General features: G+C 38.5%; 1 protein-coding gene across 1 annotated transcript in view; it reads left to right on the forward strand.

Moving 5' to 3' along the window:
• Positions 1 to 23,919, forward strand: part of LOC133612341 (anoctamin-9) — a 44,830-nt gene extending 20,911 nt beyond the window's left edge. Inside the window, exons 7-24 of the mRNA XM_061969673.2 lie at positions 831 to 910; positions 4,084 to 4,218; positions 4,299 to 4,389; positions 4,470 to 4,530; positions 8,661 to 8,743; positions 8,828 to 8,932; positions 9,033 to 9,197; positions 9,292 to 9,328; positions 13,399 to 13,510; positions 13,578 to 13,635; positions 13,770 to 13,867; positions 13,933 to 14,120; positions 14,200 to 14,352; positions 20,824 to 20,971; positions 21,059 to 21,181; positions 21,417 to 21,510; positions 21,650 to 21,762; positions 23,116 to 23,919. Of these exons, the coding sequence (XP_061825657.2) occupies positions 831 to 910; positions 4,084 to 4,218; positions 4,299 to 4,389; positions 4,470 to 4,530; positions 8,661 to 8,743; positions 8,828 to 8,932; positions 9,033 to 9,197; positions 9,292 to 9,328; positions 13,399 to 13,510; positions 13,578 to 13,635; positions 13,770 to 13,867; positions 13,933 to 14,120; positions 14,200 to 14,352; positions 20,824 to 20,971; positions 21,059 to 21,181; positions 21,417 to 21,510; positions 21,650 to 21,762; positions 23,116 to 23,137 (1,866 nt within the window). The 3' untranslated portion in view covers positions 23,138 to 23,919. The remainder of the gene's footprint in view (positions 1 to 830; positions 911 to 4,083; positions 4,219 to 4,298; positions 4,390 to 4,469; positions 4,531 to 8,660; positions 8,744 to 8,827; positions 8,933 to 9,032; positions 9,198 to 9,291; positions 9,329 to 13,398; positions 13,511 to 13,577; positions 13,636 to 13,769; positions 13,868 to 13,932; positions 14,121 to 14,199; positions 14,353 to 20,823; positions 20,972 to 21,058; positions 21,182 to 21,416; positions 21,511 to 21,649; positions 21,763 to 23,115) is intronic.
• The last annotated feature ends 447 nt before the right edge of the window (positions 23,920 to 24,366 follow it).

Consider the following 24,366-nt stretch of genomic DNA (forward strand, 5'->3'; position numbering starts at 1 on the left):
CACAGTTGAGACTGACATATCAGCCCAGGCATTTACGATCCACTGGCAGATAGTGGCGTATGTCGTCCGGCGCTGTCTCCCTTTCTTGGTGAATGTGTGTTCGCCTTCTGTCATCCATGTTAAATTCTCTCGCTGCTGCTCTATTCCCGTGTTCTATTGCGTGACTGATCGCCTTGAGTTTAAACTCTGCGTCGTAAGCGTGTCTCTTAATAGGAGCCATTTTGGGGTCTTTACATAAACACACAAATGGAAAGGAAACGTCACACTTCGCACAGTCCTATATCCCAGCATGCACCGCGCGCTTCTTCTTCTACGGGGGAAAATTAAGTCGGCGGCTGCTTACCGTAGTTGCGAGACCTGTTGTGGCTCAATATTGGTCCATACATAAGGCGCACCGGATTATAAGGCGCACTGTCAGCTTTTGAGAAAATTGGAGGTTTTTAGGTGCGCCTTATAGTGCAGAAAAATACGGTAACTGTTAAATATCAGGGTATCACAAGCCACCTAAGTGTTTTACTTTCCTATAGAGAGGTGTGAAGCACAACTTGGCAAAGGCCTTTCCAAACGATACAGTGGTGCTATGAAGTTTACCCACAGTGGCTTTTCGTGAGTCATTCATGTGAGTCATGCCACCGTTTGTAAATGTGAGGCTTCGAGCGTCTTCACGTCAGCAGGTTTTTCTTCTCACAAGACTCCCCGCTAGGGAAGTGGAAGCCCGTACAATGTAACACATGTTGTTATATAGCTGATAAATCATTGAAAATCGTTAGAATCAGTGTTGATCGATGTTACGCCTTCTTTTCTCTTCATGTTGTCAATTGGCTTTGCAGAAAAAGAAACAGCATGAGCTGACAAAAAGCTGGGCTCGATGGACCGCTTGTTTCCAACGGCAACCCATAACTGATATCAGGTTGGGATTGCAACACACACACACACACACACACACACACACACACACACACACACACACACACACACACACACACACACACACACACACACACACACACACACACACACACACACACACACACAGCAGCTTTCTGTCTACAAATGCAGCCCTTGCTGCTGTGATGTTTAAGCATTTCAATACTGCTGTGAAGTAGGTTTCAAGTGTTTCTCTGACGGCAGCACACATGACACGCACATTGTTTGGAATGATTGTTGAGAAAAAAAATTGTGTCACATGTCTCTGGAGTTAGAAGCTTTTGTAACAGGCAACATGCAGTATGTATCTCTGTATTGTGAGATGCCATGTTTGAGCTTCATGCTGAAATTGAACAAATTAAACTGCATGTCCTTGAACTAACTTACACATTTAGGGTGAAACCGAGAAGGCAGTAAAAATATTACCAGCGTCCTCTACAGCAGGGGTCCTCAACCACCGGTCCGGGGACCTGTACCGGTCTGTGATGCATTTGCTACCGGGTCGCACAGAAACATGAAATAATTTATAAACGACTCCCTTAACTTTCGCCTGTCCCACTAGACCAGGGGTCGGCAACCCAAAATGTTAAAAGAGCTAAATTAGACTGAGCCGCAAAAAACTAAAAGCCTTATATAAGTGTTAGAATGAAGGCAACACATGATGTGTCTATATTAGCAATATTAGCCTACTATCAAAATTACTATGTGTCGTAGGCTGACGCAAATCTTCGTTGTCAGAAATGTTGAAATGTAATATTTATTCTACACATTTTTACAACATTGGAAAACATTAGCAAAATGGAGGCTTCTCAAAGGGTGAGATAACTCCTGGAAATGACTAGCTTAAAATGGCCAAAGGTATAGATGTGTGTGTCCAAGTTAAAGGAAACGACAGGCTGTCTTCTTCTGGTTACTAGAATCTAATGGTTTTATTACAATATTTGCAAGCTGGGTACATTTTGCAGTGGTCTATACCGGCACATACACAACTATCAGAAATGCAGGCAATATTACATACAGATATTGTGTCATGAGACATGCACATATAAATTAAATACACAGAGGACATAAGTAAAGGAAATTAAATTAGATCAAATGTACCTACAAACGTTGCATAATGATGCAATATGTACATACAGCTAGCCTAAATAGCATGTTAGCATCAATTACCTTGCATGCATTGACAAAATATGACTGATTAGCTTTCCAACAATTCAATAACATCAACAAAGGTGAGCTTTGTTGATGTTCATGTCCACAACAAGTTTGGTGGACAAAATGAGACAAAGAAGTAGTGGCATAAAACACGTCTTTCTGTGGCAGCGTCGGAGAAAGTTCTACATGTAAACAAACTACGGTGAAATTTTCTGCGCCCCCACACTCTCCACCGTGTCTAAAAATTGTACAATTTGTCTATAACATTGTTACTTTACCTCGGCATAACATTGTAAGGTTATTAACAATAAAGGGAACAACACAACAGCCTTTCCTCGTCTCCCCACCGCTACAATCTGTCACAACCTGCAGTCCTCAGCAGGTTGATGGTAGTATATACCCTTATGAACAAAGCAGGTTGATAGTAGTATATACCCTTAAGAACAAAGCAGGTTGATGGTACTATATACCCTTATGAACAAAGCAGGTTGATAGTAGTATATACCCTTAAGAACAAAGCAGGTTGATGGTACTATATACCCTTATGAACAAAGCAGGTTGATAGTAGTATATACCCTTATGAACAAAGCAGGTTGAAGTAGTATATACCCTTAAAAACAAAGCAGGTTGATTGTAGTATATACCCTTATGAACAAAGCACGTTGATTGTAGTATATACCAACAACCTGCTGGGGATCTCATCGCAAAGAAACAAGCCCAGGGCTCCCACTAATTCAGAGGTTATATTTTTCATGCATTTATTTTTGCTGTATTTATCTGCCACACGTGGAAAGTCGGTCCGTGATAACAAAGCCTACATTAAACTGGTCCGTGGTGCAAAAAAGGTTGGGGACTCCTGCTCTACAGTACTATTTGACGCTTGCTACCTGTTCGCATGCTAGCTTTTTTAAATCTAATTTTACAGGTATACACCTCAGAGTCATATATTTTGGTTCATGGTGCATGCTAACATGCTAATGTTGGCATGATAGCTTTTAGTTAAGCTAATTTTACAGTTATACACCTCAGAGTCATATATTAAGGTACGTGATACATGCTAAGTGTTAGCATGCTAATGTGTGTATGTTAACATGTTAACGTTATCATACTAGCTTTTGTAGCTCATTTTGTAGATATACACATAAGAGTCGTATTTTTTGTTACCTGACGCTGGCTGTAGAAGGGATATTCAACTAAATTGTTTTGGGCCGGGGGGCAGATTTTCAGAAAGCTAAGGATCTGGAGCGGGACTTCTGTCTCCAGTATTTGTTTTGTTTTGTATATTACCAATGTCCTCTACAGTAGTAAATTATTTTGTCAGAGTTACAGGTGCGCTCTGCAGTTTGTAAAGACCTTCTGCAATAAGTATAGTCAACGATCATCTCTATGACAGCATTTAGTGTTTTGCAAAAATGTGAGTCTCTCACAAGTTCTTCGAATTGAACTCACAGGCCAACAGTTGAATAGCCCAAATGATGAATAAACGAGGACCTAAAATGGAACCTTGAGGAACACTACTAATATAATTTAAGAAGTTGAACAAATAACTACTGACTGTATCTGAAGTAAACAAGCTGCGGCAACACCTTAGGTACATGAACCACCTTACAAATTAATAGTAACTGCAAAAAAGGACAGGACTTAAAGGGGTGCCTTGAGGAACGCCTTAGTTATGTAAATCACAAGTTTGGACCCCAGTGTTCGATGTTTTCTAGCAAGGTTGAACTGTCAATGCAAAGGATCTGCCAAAGTGTTTACAGTGGTCCAAGTTCCTTTATACAACAGGAACATTTTCCTGTTTTTAGGAATTTGCTGCAAAAATGCTTGGCTTCCAAGTTCAACTCAGGGGGCGGTATGGTGTCATTCCCAGGCCGGATATGGCCCCTGTGCTGCTAGTTGAATAGCCTTGCTGTAACACAATATATGTCACATAGGAACAAAGGAAATTATATGATTTAGGGCCAAGGTTTAAAATTCTGTTTTTCACCTTTTGTGTGTCAGGAACTACTTTGGGGAGAAGGTGGCCTTGTACTACCTGTGGCTGGGCTGGTACACAATCATGCTCATCCCGCCTGCTGTCATCGGAATCCTTATCTTCCTCTATGGCATCAAATTCTTCAACACGTCGCCCCTCATGTAAGATTACTCCCCTCTCTCGGGTCATAAGGTGTCATTAATGTCTTTAATGATCAACCCAAGCGCATGTTGTCTTGCAGAACGGAGGTCTGCAAGGCCGACACAGTCATGTGCCCGCTTTGTGACAAATGCAAAGTGTGGATGCTCTCAGACACGTGCACCTATGCCAAAGTAGGTTGGAGCAGTGGTTAGTAAAGTTTTAAAAAAATGGTCTTTTTATGTGCTTACTGCTGGTTTTGGGCTGTCCACAGGTGAGCTTACTGTTTGACAATAACAGCACAGTCTTCTTTGCCATGTTTATGGCAGTTTGGGGTGAGTTGAGAGTTCCTTTTATGGTTAGTAAAAAACTTTGAAACAACATTTCCTGACCAGTATGATTTATCCAAAGGCTCAACTATAATTGAATCTTAGCGCCCTTAAAAATACCATAGAAGCACTTTTATTTTAATCCAAACATATATAGATATATTATATATAGATGTATATATAATTATATATATATTATACAAACCCCAAAACCAGTGAAGTTGGCACGTTGTTGTAAATCGTAAATAAAAACAGAACACAATGATTTGAAAATCATTTTCCACTGCAAAGACAAGATACTTAAAGTTCGAACTGGAAAACTTCATTTTTTTGCAAATATTAGCTCATTTGGAATTTTATGCCTGCAACATGTTTAAAAAAAGCTGGCAGCTTCCATGAAATGCTCAGTCATTCACAAACAAGGATGGGGCGAGGGTCACCACTTTGTGAACAAATGCGTGAGCAAATTGTCGAACAGTTTAAGAACAACATTTCTCAACGAGATATTGCAAGGAATTTAGAGATTTCCCCATCTACGGTCCGTAATCATCAAAAGGGTCAGAGAATCTGGAGAAATCACTGCACGTAAGCAATGATATGACGGACATTTGATCCCTCAGGCGGTACTGCATCAAAAAGCGACATCAGTGTGTAAAGGATATCACCACATGGGCTCAGAAACACTTCAGAACACGGTCAGTAACTACAGTTTGTCGCTACATCTGTAAGTGCAAGTTAAAACTCTACTATGCAAAGCGAAAGCCATTCATCAACAACAACCAGAAACGCCTCCGGCTTCGCTGGGCCCGAGCTCATCTAAGATGGACTGATGCAAAGTGTTCTGTGGTCTGATGAGTCCACATTTCAAATTGTTTTTGGAAACTGTGGACGTTGTGTCCTCCAGAACAAAGAGGAAAAGAACCATCCGGATTGTTTTAGGCGCAAAGTTCAAAAGCCAGCATCTGTGGTGGTATGGGGTGTATTAGTGCCCAAGGCATGGGTAACTTACACATACATCTGTGAAGGCACCATTAATGTACATACAGGTTTTGGAGCAACATATGTTTCCATCCAAGCAACGTTATCATGGACACCCCTGCTTATTTCAGCAAGACAATGCCAAGCCACGTGTTACAACAGTGTGGCTTCATAGTAAAAGAGTGTGGGTACTAGACTGGCCTGCCTCTAGTCCAGACCTGTCTCCCATTGAAAATGTGTGGCGCATTATGAAGCCTAAAATACCACAACAGAGACCCCTGGACTGTTGAACAACTTAAGCTGTACATCAAGCAAGAATGGGAAAGAATTCCACCTAAAAAGTTTAAAAAATTGGTCTCCTCAGTTCCCAAACGTTTATTACGTGTTGTTAAAGAGAAAGGCCATGTAACACAGTGGTAAAAATGCCCCTGTGCCAACTTTTTGTTGCCTTTCAATTCCAAGGTATTTATTTGGCAAAAAAAATTACGTTTCTCAGTTCGAACATTAAATATATTGTCTTTGCAGTCTATTCAACTGAATATAGGTTGAAAATGATTTGCAAATCAATGAATTCTGTTTTTGTTTACAAATTACACAATGTGCCAACTTCACTGGTTTTGGGTTTTGAATATTATATATATATATATAATATATATATAATCATATGTATGTATGTATGTATATATATATATGTGTATGTGTATACATATATATATATATATATATATATATATATATATATATATATATATATATATATATATATATATATATATCATATGTATGTCTATATGTATATGTATGTCTATATATATATATATATATATATATATGTATATATATATATATATATATACATATATATATATATATATATATATATATATATATATGGTAGTACTTGGAGAGCCAAGTGTTTTCTGAGGTGGTACTTGGTGAAAAACTACTGCACTAGACACCTCACGTCTATGTCAAGCTGTCCGCCATCTTGCGGCAGTAACTTGTCAAGACTTCTGCAGCAATATAGTATAATTTTATGCTGTATCACTAATTTAAATTAATAGTTGTTCACATTTTTGACATAACTACAACATGTAATGGCTCCTAAAGGAGACCATTTATTAAAAAAAAAACTAACTTTCTCTCCATTGTATCACCGATAACTACTACAATTGTTGACAGGCACATAAATTAGTGATTTCTTCGTAAAACACATCGCTGTCGCATTGACTTGTACTGGTTGACGGGGCGGTCTGGACTGCCGTGAGGTGGTGAGAAAGCTAGTGCAGACACAGAGACCGCAGGGTATATTAATTCTGTATCTATGATCAGAAACCCTTGCCCAAGATGGAGCCATTGTGATTTGTCTGACAAGCTTAATGGGTCATCTACGTGTATACTGTATATCTATGGCTAGTTGCTGAGGGCCCCAATGCACCTGACCATGGGAGACTTTGAAGGTCACAAAAAGTTTTTTTTCCATTCTGAACGATTATGACACAACGTAAGGCCAATTGACTCTTCAAAGGAAAGAAAGTAACTATATGGCTGTCCATTAAAGGCCGGCGTGAGCTAGAGAGATAATCAATGTGAAGAGGGTATAAAAAGTGGGTCAGGTTAGGTGTAGCTTTTTTTAGTTTGCACTATGAAATAGCACCCTTTTTAGTCAGATTTTATGGTTTAAGTTTATTTTGAACATGCATACAGTTGCAGTATGCTACATCACATATTTCCAGTTTCTCATTACAAGCAACATGTCAAAAAAGGAGTAGGAAGAAGCTTATTTAACCCAAGCCTTTTTTGCATTTCATAGCAATTACTAATGCATTTGTTCCTGTTCTCAATTGGTACACAATTTAATCCGTAAATGATACAGTTTCATTAAACAGTTAAATAAGTTGTAAATCACACCATGAGAGGAATAAGATGATCTAATTTTACAATAAAGTTCAAAATGTTTATCAGGATTCTTCTTCTTTGTACTTTGGGAACTCTTGCAGTTTGAACAGTTTCTTAAACTGGATCATATTAGTATTTTACTTATTTGCTTAATCCATTCCATAATTTAATTCCACATACTGATTACTGAATGTTTTAAGTGCTGTTCGTGCATACAAATATTTTAATTTAGATTTTCCTCTGAAGTTTTTTTTTGTCTTTTGTTGAGAAGAATTGTTGTACATTCTTGGATAGCAGGTTATAGTTGGCTTCGTACATAATTTTAGTTGTTTGTATATGCACCAAATCAATGAATTTCAATATTATTGAATAAATAGATAAAGGGTTTGAGTGTTCTCTATATCCAACCACCGCTGCTGCTCACTGCTCCCCTCACCTCCCAGGGGGTGATCAAGGGTGATGGGTCAAATGCAGAGAATAATTTCACCACACCTAGTGTGTGTGTGACAATCATTGGTACTTTAACTTAGCATTATGTATTATTCTAACTGACCTGTTATGTAACACGATGAGTGAATGAAGTGTACTTTTGTAGTTATTTCTACACAATAATTCGGATATGGTAAAACCAGCAAGGAGTAGAGAATATGGAGTGATTTTTGGTCCAGTACATATTTTGCTTTATTCATAATGACGTACTGTATTTCTTGCCACTTTATGTTGTATATTTGTATATCATATTTCCAGTTCATTTAAAAATCTGTTATTACACCCAAAAACCTTTACCTTTCAATGTCTACTCTATTTGTATTTGTGTTTGATGTTCTCTTATACTGTGGTCAGTAATTATTATTTAATTTTTCTGAGTTTCTAAGATAGTCTGGCTTCTGTCAAACTATCTCTTTAATGTGTTAATTTCTCCTGTTATTATTTGTATTAGATTCTGTGTGTTCTCCCCTGAACAAAACGCAGTGGTGTTGTCTGCAACTACTACTAACCTTAAGTCCTTTGTAACTTTTGCCTTATGATTTGAACAAATCGGTTAAATTTTACCCAAACATAGGTGCATTTTAATTTTTGCAACAAAAAAACAAAAAGTAACATCTTATAACAAATGTTATTATGTTAAATATTATAGTTGAAAATAGGTTGCCGTTGAAAAATATAGTAAACAAATGAATACAATATTAAAATATCCAAGAAATTGTAGAAAATAAAAACATAAAACAAGATTTTAAAAGTATACGTTTTTATTACAGCCACACTGTTTTTGGAGTTCTGGAAAAGACATCGAACAACCTATGTGTGTAAATGGAAGGTGTCTGATTGGTGTGAGGAGGAGGTACAGTATGCATCAAATGTTTATCAGCAGTTAATGATCCTGAAATTGTTGGATGTGTATTTTTTTACACGTGTGTCTTCTTAGGAGGAACTAATCTTGGAGATTGTCAACAACGCAAACTGTGAACCCAAACAATACAAGCACTCCTATCTACGCAGCACTCTGGTTTTGATCTGTGTCACACTAATGGTGGGCACTTTTGTATGAAAGTCAGCCGTATGTTGCCAGAATTATTTGTATGAATTGGTTTTGTGTGTTATTGATAGACCACACTGTTGTTTTCACACAGATACTGGTGATAATCGGTCTGACACACGCACTGGTGGTGTTCAGGGTGATTGCAGCAGTAGAGTTGGCTAAGGGATCATGGGAATTCCTGAGTACGCACGCCAACAGTGCAGCCATGATGCTGGGCGCAGTCCTCCATTACCTGATCATCACTGTCATGACGCGGGTACAGACGTCTAAAAAGAAAGCCAAATAGCTTTTTTCTTGGATTTGTTTCACGAGTGCCCTCTATGAGTTTGACCACGTCTTTACGGTTGCAGGTCAACAAGTACGTGGCCGGGAAACTCTGCCGAATAGGTACAGTATATTAGTCCGCCTTCCTTTGTTGTCACATGTCAAATGAATGTTGGATTCTACTGCCACTTTACCATACAGTACTATGCTGAACTAGATTTGATTTTTATCTCATGATCATTTAATAATCATTCATCCACAATTTTTCTTAAAATTATTTGTATTCTTTTTTTTGCACAATCCTGCTAACTATTCTAAGTATGATGTAAAAATACTTTCAGGGAAAAGTTCACCTAAGTTAGTGGTGGTGTAAGACTTTTGCATATTTTATACTGTATGTTCTAGGCTACATTGTTGTCAGGATTAGAAGATGTGTTTATAAACAGGTGAACGTCCAAACAGGTTTCAAGAGTAATGTGTTGAGACCAAGCCAAAGTCGTGTTGCACACATTTCTGCAGAGAGCTTCACTCTCTAAATGTATAAGAAACAATGCAAGTATATTAAGTTACAAAGTTGTATAATAATTGGTATGCAAACGATGGCGGAAAAATAGTCTAGTGTAACAGTAAAGTGATCACCACAGTCTAACACTGTATTGTACTTATTCTCAAGTCACCTTCGTAGGAGGGCTGTCAATCAAACATGCAGCTGACACTCTGATAACCTGCAGTGGAACAGGCGGGATGTTTGGCCCTAAAGTCCCAGATCCATGTGGCCCTGATCCAGTATTACACAAATATGTGAATAAAATAGGACAACTCTTCTACTCGACTAACAAAATAGGGAAAATCTGGCAAAACATCAACTACTTACTACTAGTACTTACTATTATTTTTCTGACAAATACATCAGTTGGTGGCGCTGGTTTTAATCACCAAAGTTTGACACCACAAGTTAGATTGACTTAAAATTTCGTACACTGCTCTATGTGATATACAAAAGACCAACTGCTGAATAGCCACACAAATTGGGACACATTACAAACACATGTCTGGGCAGCACGGTGGAGGAGGGGTTAGTGCATCTGCCTCACAATACGTAGTCCGGAGTTCAATCCCGGGCTCAGGATCTTTCTGTGTGGAATTTGCATGTTCTCCCCGTGACTGCGTGGGTTCCCTCCGGGTACTCCGGCTTCCTCCCACCTCCAAAGACATGCACCTGGGGATAAGTTGATTGGCAACGCTAAATTGGCCCTAGTGTGTTAATGTGAGTGTGAATGTTGTCTATCTGTGTTGGCCCTGCGATGAGGGGGCGACTTGTCCAGGGTGTACCCTGCCTACCGCCCGAATGCAGCTGAGATAGGCTCCAGCGACCCCAAAAGGGACAAGCGGTAGAAAATGGATGGATGGATACAAACACATGTCTGTAAAATGTGAGCAAGATTGGTTAGACAACATAACACAGACTGTTTTTGCAGGGTCATTAAATTATAAATGTATGTCTAATGATTATTGAGGATATTGAAGATAGAATGTCTTACTAAGCATTTGAGCGTAACTCATGGAGGTGCCGCAAATTTTCATTTTATTGTCATATGGCACTGTATTTTGGTGTGCAGGTTTTGGTTTTTGAACCATTTATTTGTGTTATGTGGCAGCCACAGTTTAGCCAAAAACATTTCTATCATTTTCATGCCAGAGAGCAAAGTGTCATTCTTAAACGAAGGTGTGGCCACAAGCAAAAAAAATTGCTTTACAGCTATGGGTGAACTTTGGAACTGGCCATCACGTACTAAAGAGATGACACACCAGGTCACCTCCGCCTCACTGCAGACTACCAGAGGATAGCTGCAATACATTTATCATTATTATAAAGATTAAAAAAAGATGCCCAACAAATTTAATCAGCGGTAGAAGTAGAATATAGAGCGACACAGACACACTTCATATGTGTATTTATAACAGCTGAAAAGTAGCATATTGATTCGAATGCAAACCAACAGGCTGTTGCTGCACACCACAGATGGAGAGAGAGGAGCAGAAAGATACTATTGCGACACATTTTGTCTTAATTATCTGTCATTTCTGCGGGCTCTTTGTGGTGATTTTAACATATGGTATATAGCGTTCACATTTGAGCCCAAGTGAGCCGCACTACACCATCACTTGCTTGTTTGGTGCGCATCAGTGTTCAGTAGAATGTGTTTACAATTGACCAAATGACCCAAACTACTGTAGTTTGTTTTAACTGAACACTAAATGGCAATTGTGAAAGCACTCTTTTTTATTTATTTTATTTGTATTTTTTTATTTTTTATTTTGCGAAGAGGGGTCTTAAAATAGATATATAGTATTGAATTCGAATCGCGATTCTCAAGTTGTGCGATTCAGAATCGATTCTCTTTTTTTTTTAAATCTCTTTATTTTTTTTTTGTTATTTTATTTTTTATTTTTTTATTAATCAATCCAACAAAACAATACACAGCAATACCACAACAATGCAATCCAATTCCAAAACCAAACCCGACGCGGCAACACTCAGAACTGCAATAAACAGAGCAATTGAGAGGAGACACAAACACGACACAGAACAAACCAAAAGTAGTGAAACAAAAATGAATATTATCAACAACAGTATCAATATTAGTTACAATTTCAACATAGCAGTGATTAAAAATCCCCATTATCATTAGACATCTATAAAAAATTAAAAAAAAATGAACAATAGTGTCACAGTGGCTTACACTTGCATTGCATCTCATAAGCTTGACAACACACTGTGTCCAATATTTTCACAAAGATAAAATAAGTCATATTTTTGGTTCATTTAATAGTTTAAACAAATTTACATTATTGCAATCAGTTGATAAAACATTGTCCTTTACAATTATAAAAGCTTTTTACAAAAATCTACTACTCTGCTTGCATGTCAGCAGACTGGGGTAGATCCTGCTGAAATCTTATGTATTGAATGAATAGAGAATCGTTTTGAATCGGGAAATTATCGTTTTTGAATCGAGAATTGTATTGAATTGAAAAAGATCGATTTTGAATCGAATCGTGACCCCAAGAATCGATATTCAATCGAATCGTGGGACACCCAAAGATTTGCAGCCCTAATATATAGTGTCATTTTATATTCAAGGTTGTCTTACATTCGGGTCAATACGGTTTTAAAAAACATTCAATTCAAAGTGTCTCCCAAATTTTTAAGTAAATCCATGATTTTAAATTGAATTTTGGTTGCAAACAAGAAGTGGAATTGCAATTTCAATTCGAATTGAAAGAATAAGTATAATTGAAATTGCGATAATTTTAGTGTATTCCAGAGTCATGTTTTACAGTAAATTCAATACATGCTGGTTTAATTTTTTACATATTTCATAAAGTATTGCTTTGAACGTCATTTACACATATTGATTATGATTACAGCAGATCGACAATTACAGTAAAATGATCTACTGTAAAATAGCTAGTTTAATTTGATGTTTTATACTTTTTAATGATAATAATAAACTTTTTGTTCTGTACGATAAGCGATAAAAGTAAAATGAATGTAAAAAAAAAAAAAAGAAGCAATAATTACAGAAAATATCAGCTATTCACTTAAAAGCAGAAAACAACTAATCATTGAAAAGCAAAGATTAAAAGCCATGATGCAAAATACGTCATTTCCCAGAATGCTTTACTTTATCCAAGTATTCAAAACAGATGGAATTACTTTGAGGATTTGTTAAGTATTTTTTTTAGTACAGTATTTTAATTAAACATGACAAATTATTCCTGGCTGTAAGGAATTTATTTGAATTACAATGAATGTGTAATTCCACTTCCTGTAATTCCACTTTAACATCCTGTGGGGTGCAGCCAATTCAATTCAAATTCCATCCATCCATTTTATACCGCTTGTCCCTCTCTGGGTCACGGGGGGTGCTGAAGCCTATCCCAGCTGCACTCGGGCGGAAGGCGGAGTACACCCTGGACAAGTCGCCAGCTCATCACAGGGCCAACACAGATAGACAACATTTACAATCATATTCACACACATTCTTTCAAATGAACTGAATTGCAATTTCAAATGTGGAATTTTTTAAAAGCCTGATTATAAACTAGTGTGCCTCATCCAAGTATGTATTGTAAAACACAATAAAAATCACTTTGCTTGAATTATACATGCATGTTGTCTTTTGCAGAGAAAACTAGATCATTTGCCGCCACGGAAAGGAGTTTCACCGTTAAGATGTTCACCTTTCAGTTCTTCACCTATTTTTCCTCGCTCTTCTATGTGGCCTTTTTCCTCGGCAGGTAAGACAGAGAAACCACTGTTTTCACGCAGGACTTACATGTTTATTGTCGTTGCTTAAATAAACAGGATTAACGGTCGTCCTGGTAATTACGTGCGCATTGCAAGTAAATGGAGGTTAGAAGAGGTAAATAAGCACAACAATATACAGTATATATATATATATATATATATATATATATATATATATATATTTTTTTTTTTTTTTTAAATAATAATTAACATTTTGCATTGAGAATAAAATCTGTGTTTTTCATGTAGTGTCACCCCAGTGGTTGCCTCACAGACCTCTTTACCCAAATGGCCATCATAATGGTACTCAAGCAAACCGTCAGCAACGTCTTTGAGTTCACCGGCCCGTAAGTGTGCATTATACAATATACAATATACAAAATAATCTGTTTTCTTCTCTTGTGGCCATCAGGTGGTTTAGCAAGTGGTTGAAGAGGAAAAGAACTCCCAAGCTTCGCAGGAAGTGTGCCTACTGCTACCTTAAAGACGACTCTAGACACGGCGAGCTGTGCGAGAACTGCAAGCTGCGAGACTGGCTCAGCAACTACCGCCTCAGTGATGTAGACTCCTTCAGCCTCTTTAAAGAGTTCCTGGAGATGGGTACATGCTTTATTCTCAGGAATGTAAGTAAAGCCATTCCGTGGTTGTTTTGGATCAGTAACGGTTTCCTCTTATGTAGTGATCCAGTTCAGCTTCACCACAATATTTGTGGCAGCGTTTCCACTCGCTCCTCTGTTGGCCCTAATCAATAACGTGGTTGAGATTCGCTTGGATGCAATTAAGATGGTCACCCTGGAGCGCAGAATGGTTCCCAAGAAGACAAATGATATTGGTAAGTTACAGTACTTACTCGCAGTATATATGCAAATTGTATGAATGAGTCTAATTCAAAACATGCTTGTTTGTGTATTAATGCACTCCGTTTTGGCTCCACATAATTGAACATTACAGGACTGTACAAGACCACCCTTCTTTTTCCAGACCTGTTTTCGTAATATATATTTTTTTAAATGACAATAAGATAACAGTATTTTCTTTTTTGAGAATTTTAATATCTGTGAAATAACTTGCTCACCTTATTTCTTAGCTGCTCGACAATTTTTCAAAGGGTATTCTAAGGGTACGTTTGCTATCATTATTATCTTATCTTAAAATTTGAATATGGCTCCTGTCTTGTTTTTTGCATTTTTGAGTGCGTCTCTGATGCGGCTGTTTCTCTGCAAGTCACTGCTGTGTGTGCGTGTGTAAGTGACAGGAAGAAAAGCTCTGACTTGCTTTGAGAGAAGTCACTGGGCGCCACCTGTTGGTTTACATGTATACATGTGCAGTATATGAGGGCCTGGGCTGAGTTGTTCAAAGGTACTCTGTTCAGATTGGATCAAAATCTTGAAAACGGGCTGTTAAAAAGCGAAAGAGGGATTCAGAAATCGGATTAGATCACAGAATCCAATTCTAGTTTTAATCTGGAGGAAACCTTCAGTTTGTGTCGTTCAAAACGTTTCAGTAGAATTTGGATAACTTTGACCCAAAATAACATGATTATCCTGATCCCAACAGGGGGGTAGGACTTCGAGGTGGACTTCAGGAAGACAATGTAGTATAATTTTCAAATTGGGCAAATTATACATTTTTATCATTTAGTGTATATACTTTAATTTATATTTTGCACATACATTGAATGTTTTTGTCATCACTGTATATTCATTTCAAAGAAATATTATTCTGACAGAATGCCACAATGTTTTTGTTACTGTGTATTAATGTATGAGGGGTCATGAACAAAATTAAGAATGGAAATGGATTTTTGTTATTTTTGTGTTTTGTCTCAAGATAAAAAAAACACAGTGACCCCAAGTTGCCTCTTCTACCTGTTGTTCTTTACATAGCTGTAGGCTACATTGTGATGTGTTGTCCCATGCAGAGCACTGTATACACCGGACGTGTTAATCTTGAAAACTGTGTATCTGGATCAGTTTGATTCAATCCAATGTGCTTTGAAAAGGCGGCATGAAAGATAAACGGATTACCTGATTCTACAGTTGGGAGCAAAAAAATGGGATTTCCAAATCTGGATAATTTTGATTCAAATGTAATGTTTTGAAAAACTGGTCCATGGATCCAAATGATTCGGATTTTGAAATCCCCTTTTTTGCCGTCCAGAATCACATATCCCAGTTGCTCAAAGCTAAATTAGATTGGATCAGTCCAAGCTTTTTGATTTGATTTTTGATTTTTATTAAGGATCCCCATTAGCTGGTTGCCACAACAACCCACTAGTCTTCTGGGGTCCACAAACTCAATACAATTACAATTAAAAGCATATAATTATAACTACACAATACAGAAAAAAATAAAAGCATCAATAAGAAAACAAGCAAACAATTTACAGTCACAGAATAATAATTACCATATAAATATAATTACACAATATAAAACCAAACAAAATCATCAACAAGCAAACTAATTTAAAGACTCAGATAAAATATTACTTTCTTTTTAAAAACCTGTTTACTTTTAATGCCGGGGAGAATTTGAGGCAGGTTATTCTAGAGCGATACAGATGTGTAAATAAAAGATTTCTGCTAAGCATTCTTTCTGGGATGAGGGAGTACAAAATGTTTAAACTTAAAAGATGGAAATGCTTTAGAAATCCCATGTTTTGCTACCCAGGATCAGGTAATTCGTCTTTGTTTTATGCCGGTTTTCCAGAGCAACATTTGATTGGATCAACCTGCTTAAGATAAAGTTTTTTTCAAAATTGCCAAATCCGATTTACAAGTCCTTTTTAAATGAGACAACAAATCACTATACGGGTTACAGCTACAGTATGTAAGGAACGACCAACGTGGGGTCACTTTTAGTGTTTTTTATTTTGAGACAACACAAAAATAGCAAACATCTACTTCCATTCATAGTTTATTAAAACATTTCTTAAATAAAAAAGGGCAATTGTCCATCAGGTACAAAATAAAGAATGTTCAGGGTTCTTCCTCATCTGAGGAGGAGAGACCAGTATTTTCAAGCCATGCATTCAGCAGGCGGCTCTGAAGTTTTACTTTTGTTTGCTGCAGTTTGTTCAGCTTGATTTGTGTGCTTCGGCTCTGTCAGTTTCCCGTTTGAGAAGTAATTATTAGGCATCATCATTATTATTTGGCAAAGGATGCTTCAGCACTGCTCATTGCAAAACAAGATGCGCAATTGAGCGTTTAAACGGAAGCGACGCTTTGCATGCCTTAGCTACTTGCAGGCGGAACCACAAGGAACATGCAACATAATACTTGCGTGTATTGTCCTGCACAGCATCGCTACCAGGTGCAATGTCACACTCTGATGGTGTTTATGGTGCACCTGAGCCTGTTGAAGAATCATACCAAACTCTGGCATTCTGTCAGAATGAGGGACTGACTGGTCTGGCCAGGCATTCAATTATAAGACATTATTTTTTGGCAGTTTAATCTCTAATGATTGTTCCTTTGAAATAAATATACAGTGATGACAGAAACATTTAGTATTTTGTTTGTTATTGAAATATGTTTGGGGGGATTGTTTCACAGTTTCATTGTTTTTACAAGATCATTTTTATTTTATTTTGGCTTTACTATACCGAAAGGCGTATTTGGTCGTCTATGTCTACTGTATTTACTTGATCACTGTAATGGTTAAACAAGTCAAGTGCAACATTTTGAAAAAAGCAGAAGAAGTTGGGATCAGGTTAATCTTGTTATTTTTGATCAAAGTTAACCAAATGTTATTAAAACGTTCTATTAAAACACAAGTTGAAGGTTTGAGCCAGATAAAACTAGGATTGGATTCCGTGATCTAATCCGATTTCAGAATTCTTATTTCCCTTTTGAACAACCAATTTTCAAGATCCAATCCGATAACCAAAATGCGATCATATTACGTTTGAACAACTGGCCCTTAAAGATTACCAAATCCGGTTAATGCGCTCTCCAATTAGACTGTATTCCACTCTGAAGGCTGCTACATTGTAGGTGTGCAAAAAGCTGCAAGAACAGCCAGCATGAGGTCACTCAAAATGTAATAGTTTTAAGAAACAAAAAGAAAACACAGAAAGTAGATATACCCTATTTTCAAGATATTTTGACCAGCCAGACCATATCTGTCTCACAATTTTTTTTTAAAGCAAATATACATTCCATTTGCTTTAAATTCAAACATTCAAATTCCAACCTTTAAACATAGAAAACAACACAGAAAAGCCATTGTCAGAAATCATTTTTGAACTATTTTGGATGTGTCTGTAAATATTAAGTGTCCAATTAGAATTAGAATTTAATTTTGCCTTTATTGTTTATATTCTCTCGGCAGGGTCCTTGAGGGTGCATGGGAGTTTGCCCAACCAGTCTACATGTGCTTTGTGGACTTGGAGAAGGCATTCGACCGTGTACCCCGGGAAGTCCTGTGGGGAGTGCTCAGAGAGTATGGGGTAACGGACTGTCTTATTGTGGCAGTTCGCTCCCTGTATAATCAGTGTCAGAGCTTGGTCCGCATTGCCGGCAGTAAGTCGGACACGTTTCCAGTGAGGGTTGGACTCCGCCAAGGCTGCCCTTTGTCACCGATTCTGTTCATAACCTTTATGGACAGAATTTCTAGGCGCAGCCAGGGCGTTGAGGGGATCTGGTTTGGTGGCTGCAGGATTAGGTCTCTGCTATTTGCAGATGATGTGGTCCTGATGGCTTCCTCCGGCCAAGATCTTCAGCTCTCACTGGATCGGTTCGCAGCCGAGTGTGAAGCGACTGGGATGGGAATCAGCACCTCCAAGTCCGAGTCCATGGTTCTCTCCCGGAAAAGGGTGGAGTGCCATCTCCGGGTTGGGGAGGAGATCTTGCCCCAAGTGGAGGAGTTCAAGTACCTCGGAGTCTTGTTCACGAGTGGGGGAGGAGTGGATCGTGAGATCGACAGGCGGATCGGTGCGGCGTCTTCAGTAATGCGGACGCTGTATCGATCCGTTGTGGTGAAGAAGGAGCTGAGCCGGAAGGCAAAGCTCTCGATTTACCGGCCGATCTACGTTCCCATCCTCACCTATGGTCATGAGCTTTGGGTCATGACCGAAAGGACAAGATCACGGGTACAAGCGGCTGAAATGAGTTTCCTCCGCCGAGTGGCGGGGCTCTCCCTTAGAGATAGGGTGAGAAGCTCTGTCATTCGGGGGGAGCTCAAAGTAAAGCCGCTGCTCCTCCACATCGAGAGGAGCCAGATGAAGTGGTTCGGGCATCTGGTCAGGATGCCACCCGAACGCCTCCCTAGGAAGGTGTTTCGGGCACGTCCGACCGGTAGGAGGCCACGGGGAAGACCCAGGACACGCTGGGAAGACTATCTCTCCCGGCTGGCCTGGGAACGCCTCGGGATCCCCCGGGAGGAGCTGGACGAAGTGGCTGGGGAGAGGGAAGTCTGGGCTTCCCTGCTTAAGCTGCTGCCCCCGCGACCCGACCTCGGATAAGCGGAAGAAGATGGATGGATGGATGGATGGTTTGATGTTGACAGTTTTTGAAATTATTATATTATTTATACCTTAATGGTATTTAGTGTTAGTCTATCATTTCAACTGTATGAAAATGAGTTGAAAGATTATCAATAAGTGTATCTACTGCACGAAAAATTATATTAATTTGACCGGTTTGAATTTGGGTTAAATGATGTTTTGTTCCTGACATCCGCCCTGAATCCACCGAACTGCTGGGATCGAAATAATCCAGATGTTTTTGATCAGTTATCCCAATCGTACTAAAAAGTTTTTAACAACAAAAACTGAGGGTTTAATTCAATTTAAAACAAAAAATGGTATTATGTGATCAAATTCGATTTAAAAATTCATTTTTAGATTTGAACAATCGATTTTCAAGATTTGATCCCATCCATTATCCAAAATCCAATCAGATTACCCATGAACAAATGGGCCCAGAAGACCATGTCTTTTTCCACACTTGTTTCTAGGGCAGGGGTCGGCAACCTTTACCACTCAAAGAGCCATTTTGACCAGTTTCACAAAATAAAGAAAACAATGGGAGCCACAAAATTCTTTTGAAATTTAAAATGAAATAACACTGCATACAATGTTTTTTTTTTTGCTTTGTGCTATGTATAAACCAGGGGTCTCAGACACGCGGCCCGCACCTTAATATGAAAATGTAATGTTAGTGCGGCCCGCGAGTTTTATATGAATGGCGCTTGACAGCGTCATACTTGCCAACCCTCCCGATTTTTCCGGGAGACTCCCGAGTTTCAGGGCAACTATTCTCTCGAACGTCTGCTGATTTTCACCCTAACAACAATAATAAGGGCATGCCGTGATGGCAGAGCATTTAACGCCCTCTACAACCTGTACAAACAGCGTGCTAGCCCAGTCACATGTTGTATGCAGCTTCTGCTTGCACACGTAAGTAACAGCAAGGCATATTTGGTCAACAGCCACACAGGTTACACTGACGGTGGCCGTATAAAACAACTTTAACACGCTTACTAATATGCGCCACACTGTGAACCAAAACCAAACAAGTATGACAAACACATTTTGGGAGAACATCTGCACCGTAACACAACATAAACACAACAGAACAAATACCCAGAATCCCATGCAGCCCTAACTCTTGCGGGCTACATTATACACCCCCGCTACCACCAAACTCCGCCCATCTCAACCGACGCACGGAGGGGCGGGGGAGTGGATGTGTGGGGGGGCAGGGTTTGGTGGTAGCGGGGGTGTATAATGTAGCCCGGAAGAGTTAGGGCTGCATTGGATTCTGGGTATTTGTTCTGTTGTGTTTATGTTGTGTTACGTTGCAGATGTTCTCCCGAAATGTGTTTGTCATTCTTGTTTGGTGTGGGTTCACAGTGTGGCGTATATTAGTAAGAGTGTTAAAGTTGTTTTATATGGCCACCGTCAGAGTAACCTGTGTGGCTGTTGACCAAATATGCCTTGCTGTCACTTACGTGTGCAAGCAGAAGCTGCATACAACGTGTGGCTGGACTGGCACGTTGTTTGTACAGGTTGTGGGAGGGCGTTAAATGCTCTGCCATCACGGCAAGCCCTTATTATTATTGTTAGGGTGAAAATCGGAGAATATTAGCCCCGGGAGGTTTCTGGGAGAGGCACTGAAATTCGGAAGTCTCCCGGGAAAATCGGAGGACGGCAAGTATGCAGCTGAGCCGCATCAGAGTGGTCAAAGAGGCGCATGCGGCTCCGGAGCCGCGGGTTGCCGACACCTGTTCGAGGGGGGAAAAAATCAGTCCTATTATAAATGTAATCACTATTGTATATTATGTGTATGTTTTTTCTTAGGTGTGTGGATCAATTTGTTGGAGGCTATTGGGGTATTAGCAGTCATTGCGAATGGGCTAGTCATCGGCGTTTCTTCAGACTTCATCCCTCGATTGGCATATCGTTTCCTTTACGGTCCGTGTTCCAACGGCACCAAGACAGATTTGGAGTGAGCCACATTTTCTCTTGAAAATTGAAATATATCATGGTTCTGCTAAAACACTATTTTTGAATTGTGTTTTTCTTTTTGTCCAAGTTGCATGGTCGGCTACATAAACAACACTCTTTCCATTGCAAAGATGGATAACCGAGACATCCGCGAGGAGTTTTCACCTCAACAGATGGTCACTCCTACTGGATTGAATGTCTCCTCCTGCAGGTTTGTTATTTTTAATATATTGTGAGTCACCTCCACATATAAAGAGACAGAACGTCACTGCTGCTGTTTACATTTCACCCAAAGGTCCTTTTTTAACCTGGACATTATTGTGTCTACGAGCAACCCTAAATGGAGGCCTTTTCTCCAGAAAGTGTGGCATATATTGCAGACAAAGTTATTTTGTCAAACTTACGAATGTAATGATTAGTGAGATAATATTAGCTTCTTTTCACAGCTATAAAGACTACAGGGACAACGAGGATTATAACCTCACACCACAATTCTGGCATATTTTGGCTCTGCGCTTTGCATTTGTCATCTTGTTTGAGGTAAGATTAACTAAATACTGTATATGTTGTCCACCTTGATGTAAAACTAGCTACAATGGCATTATAATCATTGAGGAGGAATCTTGTTGTCACAGTTAGAATTACTGTACATCACTAATGGTGTCATCTTTACTTGCAGCACATTGTGGTAATATGCAAATTCATCGCAGCCTGGTTTGTCCCAGCCGCCACCATGGCGGTCAAAAATGACAGACTCCTTGATAAGCTTAAAAGACTAAAAGAAGAACTCAGGTGAGATTCCCATAATGTGTTAGGAGGAGATTTTGTTGAAATGTTTTCAAGAATTTAAGGAACTTTATTGTCATACCGACACACATGAGATGGCACGAAAGGTAGTACCTGAGGTCCCAGATTTATCCCAATGAGTACCACAGGAAAAATAGTATGTACCATATTTTCCAGACTAGAAACTGCATGGGTATATTAGCTGCACCCACTAAATTTGAGAATTTTTAATTTTTTTTTTCATGTATAATCCGAACTGGACTGTAAGCGGCACGTACATTGTGAAATGAGATATTTACATAGAAAGATTTTGTAAATGTTTATTTACATTCCTTAACTGTTTCCAAACAGTGCTTGTAACACGGCAGTAAAACGGTTAATCAAACAAAACAGAAAAGTCATTGATGTCTTTATTCATCCTTTATAAGATTAATAAGATTTTTCTCATTTTAATAAGGTTTTATCAGGATTCTTCTTCCTTGTACTTTGTAAACACTTTGAGATGGAACCATTTCTTAAAGTGGATCATTTTAGTATTTAATTTTATTTTTTTGCTTAATCCATTCCATAATTTAGCCATTAGCAAAGAAACATCTATAGATCAGTCACACATTTGTATAGGCTGCGGGGTTCAAAGTTTGGGGAAAAAGTAGCGCTTACATTTCTGAAAATATGGTACATAACAATGTAAATGTGATATAATATGAATAGAGTAGGTTATAAATAATATTGGTTATTGGTAATAGAATAGATTACATAGAAAATAAAACAAATTGTGATCTTGTAGTGCAAGTAGAATGTTAAAAAAATGACATCAGACCAAACCAAATAAAGCTCAGTTCAGTTCAAACCCAAGTCCAGAACTCATTGTTGCGGTCTGCGGAAACTGCATACAATTGGGCCAATACCAGAGCAAACTTCTTTCTAAATCACATTCTTATTTTTCTCTGCTAATGTATTAACATCTCACCTAACAGAACTGACAATGACTCATTGCAGTGATGCAATGCAACAAATAGTGTTGTACTGTGTTTAGGATCTACATTTGAAGACCGTTTGCATTGGCCCTAGTGTGTGAATGTGGGTGTGAATGTTGTCTGTCTATCTGTGTTGGCCCTGTGATGAGGTGGCGACTTGTCCAGGGTGTACCCCGCCTACCGCCTGAATGCAGCTGAGATAGGCTCCCGCAACCCCGAAAGGGACAAGCGGTAGAAAATTGAAGGATGGATGCATTGCGTTTGATATTACACTGTAAATGTGTCACGCAAAGTGCATTTAATTGACCCTGTACTTGTATCCTGTGTATCTAACACCTGCACAATGAAAATAAAGTTGCCTCTTTTTTGGATTATTTTGCAGGTCGTTTGAGAGTGGGCGCTGACACTTTAATGGAGTGAATTTTCTCAAAATGGAATGTGAACCCAGTGTTGCCTTGTGGATTCAATTGTCCCAACGATCAATGTTGAGTCAACTTCCAAGCCATCGATCATCACTTTGAAGCGTTCAAATACTAGAGGAGTCTGACTCTTTTACTTTTGCTATCATTGTGTTATTATACAGTCAGCCATTAGAAGATGGCTCGTGTAAATACATATGAATAACACATTCCTGCATGGACAAGTATGCAGTCACTAATTTTACTGTCTTTCATGATATTATGTGTGTTCTATTCTGAGAATGTGCTCAGTTTCCTGATTGATCTCAGTATTTGTGACTTTTATTTGTCGGTCAAGCCTCATGGTAATTTTTACTGCTATCAATTGTTTTACAATGTTGCCTTATATTGTGAAAAGTGGTTATTGCCATTGTTGCTGACTGACTGACAGAAGGCAGGAGAAAGTTTTGCATTTTCATGTTTTATACAGATAAGAGGAATGTCTTTATATTTAAAGTTATCTTTGAATGTGGCAGTTAATGTAGTAAATGTAGTCAAAATGTTTGACTACAAAATGTTACATGTACTGTGCTGTAAGTACTTTTATCTGAGCTTCTTTTTCTTTTTTTTAAATGATGTTTACAATTGTTTGTCAGTGTTATTTAATTGGGTTTTCTTAATGATGCTAACCTTTAATGCCATCTATTATAGTGAGCACTTCTTACTCTTGCTTAATAACCAGCCTACATTGGTCTAGAATATTCTAATCATCAGTCGAATTCAACAACAAATGAAAGGCTGAGAGCTCAGAAAAGAATACATATTTGTGTTATCTTTATCTTTTTGTATGTGTTTCATTTGTTGGCACCGTTTGTGCTTGCATAACCTTAGTATGAAAAAAGTGAATAGGTGAATTAAACAATCTGACCATAATAAATAACAATTACAAGAGCTACCGTATGTACAAAACCCAAAACCAGTTGGCATGTTGTGTAATTCGTAAATAAAAACAGAATACAATAATTTGCAAATCCTTTTCAACTTAATTTCAATTGAATAGACTGCAAAGACAAGATACTTAACGTTCTAGAAATCTTTATTTTTTACAAGTATTAGCTCATTTGAAATTCGATGCCTGCAACATGTTTTTGAAAAAGCTGGCACATGTGGCAAAAGAATACTGAGAAAGTTGAGGAAGGCTCATCAAAACACTTATTTGGAAAATCCCACAGGTG

This window comes from Nerophis lumbriciformis, linkage group LG10 (genome assembly GCF_033978685.3).
Source record: "Nerophis lumbriciformis linkage group LG10, RoL_Nlum_v2.1, whole genome shotgun sequence".
In the NCBI taxonomy this organism is placed as follows: domain Eukaryota; kingdom Metazoa; phylum Chordata; class Actinopteri; order Syngnathiformes; family Syngnathidae; genus Nerophis; species Nerophis lumbriciformis.